At 41.1% G+C, this 11,301-nt stretch overlaps 1 protein-coding gene across 1 annotated transcript; it reads left to right on the plus strand.

Annotated features, from left to right (window-relative positions):
- Positions 1–1,302: 1,302 nt before the first annotated feature.
- On the plus strand, positions 1,303–2,288 carry LOC110288990 (UDP-glucuronosyltransferase 1A9). Its single transcript, XM_029473915.2, has one exon. It carries the CDS (start codon positions 1,413–1,415, stop codon positions 2,286–2,288), a length of 876 nt encoding a protein of 291 aa, XP_029329775.1. The 5' UTR covers positions 1,303–1,412.
- Positions 2,289–11,301: the final 9,013 nt, after the last annotated feature.

The raw sequence follows: 11,301 nt of genomic DNA on the forward strand, positions 1-11,301 counted from the left end.
AGAAGATATGTATTATTCCTTTATACCACACATGGAAATTAGCTTAAAGAAGATGCATAATAGTGAAGAAAACTTAATACCAGGAAATGCTCACTATATCTGATGAAATCAACATGATCTTCCCCTGAGAGTCTCTCCATAGAGGTCGCACTGCCCTGGTGCCTGTGGTGAGAGGAGTGCTGTGTCTACACTGTGGCGAGCCAATCCCTCAGAGCATCACTGTTTTACACCCAAGTCAAAGGGTTTTCATGACTCCTGTTGTAAGAATTAAGTGATTAGAGTCTCCATTAAAAAGACACTGCCTTCCATGGTCATTATATCCCGACTGACCCAATACCAGGACTTAGTCCATCAGTCTCTCCAGGGACTGTGATGAAAGATGCAAGTCCTAGGCTCCAGACCCATTGGTTCCCAGCAAAGCAGCCCCACTGATCATTGTGCCTGGAGTAAGGTAATCTGACCCTCATCATTGGAGTCAATGAGTTTTTAGAGGTCAGGTGCTCTTCATCTTCTATCTTGTGTCCAGATGTCTGTCCAAAAGCCAGGCTTAGAAATAAAAGCCATCCTGTCTTAGAAACGTTGCTTAAAAGAACAGAAACCTCCTAGTGAATATCTAACACAGTGAGTGTTTCCTATTTTGACAGGGACAGTGGCTGGCTTATTAGATGATTGGAGTCCTACAGCAGGGCTCAGGACCTGTCAGTCAAGACTCCTAAACTCTCAGATCCATGGACTCAAAGCAACATAGAGTTGATTTGAGACCTGGCATGTCCTTTCCAACAAATGTGTCCTTTAGGGAGTGTCCCGTTTCTGTGTGACCTCTAGCACTCTCTGTCACTGTGTGTTCTGCTTAGCTTCACTTCTTCTTCTTCTTTTTTTTTTTTCTTGAGACAGGGTTTCTCTATATAGCCCTGGCTGTCCTGGAACTCACTCTGTAGACCAGGCTGGCCTTGAACTCAGAAATCCACCTGCCTCTACCTCCGGAGTGCTGGGATTAAAGGCGTGCGCAACCATGCCTTGCTTAGCTTCACTTTTTATGCTGTATAAATGACCATGTGGTGGTTGTAGAGGCCCCTTTAAGGCAGCCTCTTACTTTTTCTGAATTATCACAACCTAAAGCCTTTTTTTTTTATAACTCATTGAAAACTGTTTCTGTAATAGAGGTCATGATCTTTCCTGAGCAAATTTCATAACCTTTTTTTATTTGCAGATCAAATGAAAGATATTTAAGACAGCACAGCTAACTAATTATTTCTCTTTTGAGTAAATCATTAACCTGAATTTAACGTCACTTGCAAACATGCAAATCCATGTGTCCACTGCAGTAGGTCTTGTGCCTCTCCTTTTTAACCAGCTCTATTAGAAAAGCTTGCAGTCATAGTGATAGGATTACTCTGGGCTCTGATTTTACCATGGCTCCTGCAGCCTTTCCCGCCTCCTTTTTTCTCTGTCTGCTTCTGGCCTCTGGCTTGGCCCAGGCAGGCAGGCTGCTGGTGGTGCCCATGGATGGGAGCCACTGGTTCACCATGCAGATGGTTGTGGAGAAGCTCATTCACAGAGGGCATGAGGTTGTGGTAGTCATCCCAGAGGTGAGTTGGCAGCTGGGGAAATCACTGAATTGTACAGTGAAGACTTACTCAATTTCTCACACTCTGGAAGACCTGGACAGAGAGTTCAAGTATTTATCTTACACTCAATGGAAAACTCCAGAACACAGTATACGTTCTTTCTTGACTGGTTCAGCCAGAGGTTTCTTTGAACTAACATTTTCACACTGTAGGAGTTTGTTTAACGACAAGAAGTTAGTGGAGTACTTGAAGCAGAGATCTTTTGATGCAGTATTTCTGGATCCTTTCGATGTGTGTGGATTAATTGTTGCCAAATATTTCTCACTCCCATCAGTGATCTTTGCAAGAGGTGTATTTTGTGACTATCTTGAAGAGGGTGCCCAGTGCCCAAGTCTTCCTTCCTATGTTCCTAGACTTTTCTCAAAATCCACAGACACCATGACTTTCAAGGAGAGAGTGTGGAACCATCTTATCTACATTGAAGAACATGCATTTTGCTCCTACTTTTTAAGAACTGCTGTTGAAGTTGCATCTGAAATTCTCCAGACCCCAGTGACTATGGCAGACCTCTTTAGCCCAGTGTCTATTTGGTTGCTACGCACTGACTTTGTGTTGGAGTTCCCCAGGCCTGTGATGCCTAACATGGTTTTTATTGGTGGGATCAACTGCCTCCAAAAGAAGTCACTTTGCAAGGTATGCTATATGCTCTTTAGCATGTGAAGATAGCCCTAGTGTTAGACAATATAAAAGGAAATTCTTTACTGATCTGTGATTTATTGTTTTTATTATTATGTATGTAATTTCTTTTGGGTTAGAGAATTATTTTTGTGCCAATTTACTAATTAGGAGAATAATTCTATATAGGTGACTTATTGATAGAAGTATGTACAGCTGTGGCATAATTGTATATAAATTCCAAAGTACAATCTAATTTTCAATATACATGTATGCCTTCATAATGTATGTGTAAGTCATGAAATTAGTAAGGCGAGATGAAAGTAAACTTTCATGAGTAGAAACAAAGACAGTAATGATAGACATGTTACATCAACACAGAATGAGCACTATTCAGGGGCAGGAAGAGCTGTGCATTCCAGGGTCTGTCTCCCTGAAATGTCTTGCTGTGGGTCTCTGTGTTTGTTCCCATCTGCTGCAAGAGAAAACAGCTATGCTGATGGCTGAATAAGATCCTGACTATGAGTCCAGCAGAACACCAGTGGGAGTCATTTTATTGTCATCTCTTTTTAAACATTACCCAAAGTATTTGTTTTTGCCTTGGCTCTTGAGTCTATCCAGACCCAATCAGTGTTAGAAGTGAGCTCCATCTCATGGAGTGGGCCTTCAGTCAAATCAGACATTGCTTGGTTAATCTCACAAGGTTTGTACCTCCATTGCTCTAATATAATCAAGACAGATTGTAGGTCAATCATATTGTGGTTGGCTTTGCTATCCTGCATCATACCTTTCCATGTCATAGATGCTAGAGCACGGGGCTGAAGGTTCTATGCAGGCACCAGCTCCAGCTCTCCATGTTCAGTGAGTTGTGTGTATGTTATTGTCAACACTGGGACCTTGCTGTCAGTGTGTGGAGAGCAACCTATTGTCTTGGCAACAGCCTGGGCTGTTTAGGGATTTCCATGGAATCCTTTTGGCTAACAACAGCTTTAGATGAAACCCAGTCTCAGCACTGAAAGCTTTGTTTGGTCACAAGATATGGCCGGCAGGGTTTTTGTCTCCTTTAATATATGGAAACATCATTAGGATTACTTCCTTTAGAATAGGAAGTTTCCACTTCACGAAGGTACCTTGCTTCAGGTAGCTAGTGTCGTCTTGCTATGCTGCCCTTGTCCAGCTCTGTACCCTAACCCACAGGCCACTTACTGCCTATATCCAAGGCTCTGCCCCTGGCCACAGCACAGAGTAAATGAGCTCCTTCTGAAAGGCCAGCTCCATGCTGATGAGATCAGGTCTCTGGAAAGTGATCTCCCCCCAGGTGGACTACACTTTCCAGGGTGCATCTTGCCAAGCAGAAATTTATGGGTAGTCATATTGCTGAAGAGCTTGTGAGTCCTGCAGAGAGACTGCTCTTTTTCCAGTCACTTACGTGAATCCTACAGATCTATGAGCATAGGAGACTCTTCCATCTTCTGATATCTTCTTCCATTTCTTTCTTCAAACACTTGAAGTTTTTATCATACAAGACTTTCACTTGCTTGATTACTTATACATATTAGAGGTAAGCTCTTTTAGAATTCTCTCTCTTAGACTTAACAAGATATTTTATATTATTTGAGGCTATTGTGAAAGGTGATATTTCCCTGATTATCTTTCTAGTCTATTTGTCATTTATATATAGGAGGGCTACTGATTTTCTGAGTTAATTTTATATCCAGCTACTTTACTGAAAGTGTTCATCAGCTGTTGGAGTTCCCTGGTGAAATGTTTAGGGTCACTTATATACACTACCACAATTTGATTTCTTCCTTTTCAATTTGTACCCCGATCTCCATCAGTTGCCCTATTGCTCTAGCTAAGATTTCAAGTACTATATTGAATTCGTGTTGAAAGAGTAGACTGAACACCTTAACAAAGACATAAAGATACAAGATGTTCTTTTCTATGCATTTTGCTTGCCAATACATTAGACACACAAGCAATAGCTTTACAGACTTATCATTTTCCTTTAGTGATCACATTACAATCTTTTTATTGAATGACCTTGTTTTGTAAGTGATAATTAGTTATATTTGCTAGCTTTCTGTCTTTGGATTTTGTGAAGAAGACTGTGCTGGTTTTTTAATACTTTCTTTACATCAACATGTTTCTGTATTATGTCCTGATATCTCATAAAGCAAAAGATAACACTGTTAGGTAATACATCTGGGCATGTGCCACACTCATGCACACCATACATTCTTAGTTACACACACACACACAATCCACCACCATCACCATCACTACCACTACGACCCTCAGTCTCACACAGTAATTCACACACACCATGCTCAGCCACACAGAATCACATATATGTGCATATGTTGAGGTTCTTGACAAAGAGCTTGGATGCAGTACAACCACAGACCTAAACAAACAAACAAAAATAACCCTAGAAACATGTATGTGTCTATCCTATTATATGCATATGGCAGCCATGTTTTACATATAGTGTTTGTGTTGCTAGGGAATAGGAGTTATAGGTAGAATTTTATCTGTTTGTTTAAAAGGAAACTCTGTGGCTGTATATGTCTAGGCATTTAATTGTGTTCATTGTGCTACATTCTACCGAGGGAATTTGATGATGATCTTGTAACACAACACCCATGAATCTCTCTGGAAAATTCTTTATAGAGGTATATCACATCTCACAGCAACGGTGACTCCATGGAGTTGCCATACACACAAGAGCAACAGAGTTGGTTTGGCTCTGCACCAGTCCTTCTGTACACAAGGTGTCCTTTGGTGTGGGACATGCTTTACTACAAACCTCTCTTGCATTCTTTCCTCCTTCCTGACAAGTAAATAACAGTTCTTACCTTCTATCCTTCTTATCCCTCTTTTTTTTATATTTAACAATGCAAGCACATTATAGATGCAGAGACTCTTAGTGTTCATAGTTCATAGTTTTTTGAATTCTTAAAATCCAACTACATCATTTGATAACAGTGTTTGAAAAGTGGCATTGCCATAGAGGTCATGATCTTCCAAAGGCAAAGGTCACAAGCTTTTCCTTTCTGGAAAATACACAAATATACAGTCTGCCAAAACAGCCCATTAGTTACTCTCCTGGATAAATTATTGGCAGTGAATATAACTACCTATGAAGATGTAAATACACGTCTTCACTGAGGTAGGTTTGGTTCCTGTACCTTTTCCTGCTACTATACTAGAGATGTAGAATCTAACTGGATAGATTGCTCTAGGATATGCTTTTCTCAGGCTCCTGGCATTTTTCCAGCTTCTCTTCCTTTGTGTATGTATCTGCTGCTGATCTCTGGCTTTGCTCAGGCACATAGGTTGCTGGTGATGTCCATGGATAAGAGCCAAACATTTACCATGAAACCTCTTTTAGTTAAACTGGCCCACAAAGGCGTGAGCTAATAGTCATGGTTCCAGAAGTGAGTTGGGAATAGGGCAGACCACTGAATTCTCCAGGGGAAGACTCATTTGGATTCTCACAGAAGGTAGACTAAGGTTTTGAAGGATGAGTATGCTTTGTCTAATAGTGACCTCAGCCGAAGGCTCTACTGACATCATCTTTTCATTGTGTAGGAGTATGTTTAGCAAAAAACAATTAGTAAGTTACCCACGGCAGAGTTTTCTGATACATTCTTGTACCCTTTTGATGTGTACAACTTAGCTTTTACCAAATATCTTTCCCTTCTACCAGTTGATGGGGCCTATTCATCTGAGTTTGTCTCCACTCAGAAACTAGGCCATAAGCCTTTGCCCCAGCAGCAGAACCAAAGTTCAGGAACAAGACAATAAAATTCCCCTCTGGAGGAACTACCTAAAGATAGCCACCTAAATAGGAGATATCATATCTCAGAATAGGCCTTCTGTGCTGGGCAGCCCATCCTGTGGTTATAATTCATGGTGCAGGAATGCAACCCCTATGTGGCATCCCAGCACCCATCAATGAGGTTTTAGATTACCTCATTCTATCAATATAATATTAAAATGTTTACCTATCTTAAATATAAGTCACTTTGCTTTTATAGCTGACCTGCTTGCCTGAATTGCTCTGAGTCTAGAAGCTGCTGTCTCTGGCACCTCATAGTAAAACAGCAGGGGACTAAGTAAAGTAGCCATTATTCTATCTCCACAGGAACTGCTGGGCTCTTGGTTGAAGTCTAAGGAAGAAAAAGAGGAGGGAGGCCTGTCTCTGCTCTATGTCCTCAGCACTTGTGTTTTTCAGAGGTCATGGTCACATTGTAAAAAGTTCATCACAAGTTTGCACATAAAGTCAGGCCATGAATTAAATAAAAGGTTTATAACAGAGAATGTCTACATGAGTATCCCCTAAGAGTAATTATCTGGGTAAACATTCATCATTTGTTAATAGCTCTACAGGTTCATAGAGAGTTAAAGACTGTAACTAAGTTATTCTTGAAGTTTTGTATAGATAAACCCAGTTCATATTTTATCTTCCATCTGTGCACCTATAGTAAATCCTTAGCTCCTTTTCTAAGACTTTTAGTTAATGGTTTTACAACTTCTTAGAATGTGCTCTAGGTGTTAGATGACTGTTTGTTTCTTAGAAGCAATTAACTCCTGACACTTGAAGACTGGCAGAGTTTTCATGGCAGTTTTGACATCAAAAAAGATTTAATAAGCAGCCCTATTATAAACAAGGCTTGAGTATCTTTGTCTGCGTCACCATTTTGAAGTGGTAGTGACCCCTGCATGCTGGTTGTTTCTGCAGAATAAATGTTCTTTGTTCTTTCATACCACTTGAGTCTGGGGTCTTCCTTCAGCGATTCTCCAACCCTAACACTGGGATGGTCAGCAAAATAATATTTGTTCTGATGTTGAAGGAAGTACTCAATGCACCAATCCTTTTTCTGGTGCTGGATTTTTAAATCCTAATAAGTCCATATAAAAGACACAAAATAAAGATATTAATTATAATGCTTAGATTGTGCAGATCTAGGGCTTTACTAACTTACTCCCCAGCCATAAGGCCCCTTATTTCTTGCAGTTTCTCCTGGCCATGAGGTTTTGGTCCATGGCAACTTCCTCCTCCTCTGGCTTCTTCTTCTCTCTCTCCCTCCTTACCTGAAACTCCCTGTCAAGCCTCTAATCCCACCTGGAATGCCTCATTAGCATGGGGAAGCATTTCAGAAATCTCTGGTGCTGGCTGAATGAGTTTTGTCAGGGGAAAGGAAATTGGTCCTATAATCTAACTGAGGCTACATGGCATTTCTTGGGTCAAGGTGTGTGTGGGAACTTAGAATTGCCTGGACAAGGTCAGAGAAGGAGAAATTCTGCTAATGAAGGGAAGGGAGCTAATGAAGGGAAGGGAGTACTTGATTACTTGCCAAGCCCCACAAGGCTATCCAGTCAATTGTAGACTTTGACCTTAATCAGCAGTTTTCCCACATAAGTTCCCCCCCCCCCCCCCGCCCCGAAACAATGGTAACTCAATCACTTGGTGCAGCAACTAAAATCCTAATCTTGTAAGCCTTATTATATCTAAATCCTCCAGTGGTGAATCCTATGGATCTGCCCATTGAAACCAGAAGACACGCAAACCTACAGCTTGTCATCAGTCTATCCCAGTCCAAAGAGCCCTCTCTCTCTCCTGCTTCCTCTCTTCCCTTGCCCAACACAGAAGTCCCGCCTACTCACTCAGTGATTCGCTCCTTTATTCATTAGGGGATTGATTCACAAGAAGTCACATGTACGTGACTCACACTTCCCCCTTTCTGTTCTAATAAAAAACAAAACCTTTCTCTCAAATATAAATAGATCACAACTATTACCATTTTGTAATTCATAAGGTATAAAATAGACCTAATGCTCAGTCTGTCATTTATGTCAACTCTGTCATTTATGTCGTTAAGATACACTGTCCTCTATCCTAACTTAAAAGACTTATAACTTTACACCTGACTTATGTCCTGGCTTTAGATTGTATGCCATCTAAAAAACATCCTCTAAAATCTGTTTTCTCAAAGTAAATAGCCTGGGTTGGCTATGAGACTATGTAGGTTTTCAACCCTGCCAGAAATCTAAGAATGACTATTATTAACTGAAAATATATAGGAAGCCTAACACAGCTTCCAGAACTGATAGATCTGCCTTTACATGTTACTTGATCTCTTTCCCTTACTGCTTGTAATATTCTTTCTGTTTAGTGCACTTGGTGTTTTGATTATTATGTGACAGGAGGAATTTCTTTTCTGGTCGAGTCTATTTGGAGTTCTGTAGGCTTCTTGTATGTTCATGGGAATCTCTTTCTTTAGGTTAGGGAAGTTTTCTTCTATAATTTTGTTGAAGATAGTTACTGGCCCTTTAAGTTGGGAATCTTCACTCTCTTCTATACCTATTTCCTTAGGTTTGTTCTTCTCATTGTGTCCTGGATTTCCTGGATGTTCGGGTTAGGAGCTTTTTGCATTTTGCCTTTTCTTTGACTGTTGTCTTAATGTTTTCTAAGATATCTTCTGCACTTGAGATTCTCTCTTCTATCTCTTGTATTCTGTTGGTGATGCTTGCATCTATGACTCCTGATCTCTTTCCTAGGTTTTCTATTTCCAGGGTTGTCTTCCTTTGTGATCTCTTTATTGTTTCTACTTCCACTTTTAGATCCTGCACTGTTTTGTTCAATTCCTTCACCTGTTTGTGTTTTCCTGTAATTCTTTAAAGGATTTTCGTGTTTCCTCTTTAAGGGCTTCTATCTGTTTACCTGTGTTCGCCTGTATTTCTTTAAGGGAGTTATTTATGTCTTTCTTAAAGTTCTCTCTCATCATTATGAGATTGATTTTAAATCAGAGTCTTGCTTTTCTGGTATGTTTGGGTACCAGGGCTCGCTGTGGTGGGAGAACTGGGTTCTGATGATGCCAAGTAGTCTTGGCTTCTGTTGCTTGTGTTTGTGCTCTTGCCTTTTGCCATCTGGTTATCTCTGGTGTTAGCTGGTCTTCCTGTCTCTGACTGTGGCTTGTGCCTCCTGCAAGCCTGTGTGTCAGTACTCCTGGGAGACTAGTTTTCTCTGAGAGGAATTTGGGTATAAAGTGCTGTGGCACAGGGTCAGCTCCTGGGTGCAGAAGGAAACCAGAAGGATCCTGTCCCTGCCTGTTCCTTGATTCCTGTCTTGATGGCTCTGGGTAGGTCCCTCTTGGGCCAGAAATTTGAGCAAAAGTTGTGGTCTTAACTGTGCTTACAGGTATGTTGGTATTCCTGGGAGACCAGCTCTCTCCTGGCAGTATTTGGGTATGGAGAGCTGTGGCACATGATCAGTTCCTGGCGCAGACAGAAACCGGAAGGAACCTGACCCAGGCTGCTTCTCAATTCCTGTGTCCTGAGGTCTCTGGGTGGGTCCTTCGGAGTAGAAGTGGTGGTCTTACCTGTGCTTACAGACATGTCAGTACTCTTGGGGGACTAGCTTTCTCCCAGCAGTATTTGGGTATGAAGTGCTGTGGCACGGGATCAGGTCTGGGTGCTGTGGCAGTTCCTGGTGCAGACTCGCTTTTGTTTTTTTAATGAACCAATATTGATATCTATAATTCCAAATGATATAACCACCCCAGTCCTTAAAACTCTAAAGGATTTCCTTTCTCAGTAGCACATAGACTCAGGAGCAGGGTGAGGGGGTCTAGGTATGCACATACCATTTTTTAGTGCATCTGGTTAATTGCTTTGAGCAACTTCACCATTTGGTCAACTGTATGTGAGAGCTCTCATTTTTCTGTGTCCTCTTCTGTTATGGATATTGTTCAACTCTTAAAATTTTATTTATCTTGAGGGTGAAAAATCCTTATTATATACAAGTTTTTAAAAAACAACAACAAATACTTCAAGAGTGGAGTCCAATTTCTTCCCTTCTAGATGAACTCCTTGGCTTCTGTAACAATCATCATGGTTGACTTCCAATCAATGTATCCTTCCAATCTTCAAAATACTTATTGAACTTGTAAAAGTTTTGCCATATATTGCAATAACTGGTCTGGCATCTTACAGAGCACCTTGTCTCATTGTAGTTTCTTTACATTGAAAGTGAGTGTACATTGGAGTAGCAGAAGCCAGCGGTGATATTATATGCTTGGGATACTAACAGTATCACCAGAAGATTCCCCAATGCAGGTGTTGCATTTTTAATGAAACTGAGATTGATTTGATACTGAGAGACAGATACTCCAAAGGCTCTCTCTCTAAGTCTTTTCCCTCTTTGTAGTCCTGAAGGAACAAGGACATAGACTACTGGGCATGAGTCAGATTGGACAAGTTTTAGCCACCAAACTCTCAGCATGGTGAGGGAGAATCAAAGTATCTTCAATGCAATTGCCAAAGCTCTGGTCATCTAGCTGCTACTGCCTCTCTCCTGTCCTGCACTGTCCCTCTGTGTTCCTGTCATGTTGCCTTCTTCCAGTTTCTCAAGTTACCATATTCTGTTCTTCCTTAGGGTCTTTCTGACTTCCACTTTCTCTCTGAAATCCTTTCTCCCACAAACATTTATCCAAAAACCACTTGTTTTGATTCCAATTCTAATGATATATCATTGGGAAGCTTTCCATGAGCCCCTGAGAAGGTCACCTCTTCAAATTAGAGATCTCATGGTGCCTGGAGACATATTTTAACTTTCATATCTTTTTTGTTTTGTTTTGTTTTGTTTTGTTTTTCGATACAGGGTTTCTCTGTGTAGCTCTGGCTGTCCTGGAACTCACTCTGTAGACCAGGCTGGCCTTGAACTCAGAAATCCACCTGCCTCTGCCTCCCAAGTGCTGGGATTAAAGGCGTGCGCCACCACCGCCCTGATTTAACTTTTATATCTTAATCACAGCTAATGATTCATCTACACCTCCCATGTTTTAATTCCCTGGTACAGGATCCACATGTCTCCAGAACCTTCCTGGAACTTGGAGCACATTTGCTGGATGATGCAAAATGGTTGACATAGAGGGTTGTGCCTAAGGATTTGTCCTCAGAAGGCTCTAAGTTGAATTCTGGGGCCACCAGACTTGGTGTTGCTGTGAGAAATCCATAGGGACTTACAGGACAAGATGCATGGAAATGTGGA

This window comes from Mus caroli, unplaced genomic scaffold (assembly GCF_978045245.1).
Source record: "Mus caroli unplaced genomic scaffold, Mus_caroli_1 scaffold_1, whole genome shotgun sequence".
NCBI lineage: Eukaryota > Metazoa > Chordata > Mammalia > Rodentia > Muridae > Mus > Mus caroli.

Bases quoted from the DNA above. Each gene is read 5' to 3' on its own strand.
- LOC110288990 (XM_029473915.2), top strand. From the start codon at position 1,413: ATGGCTCCTGCAGCCTTTCCCGCCTCCTTTTTTCTCTGTCTGCTTCTG.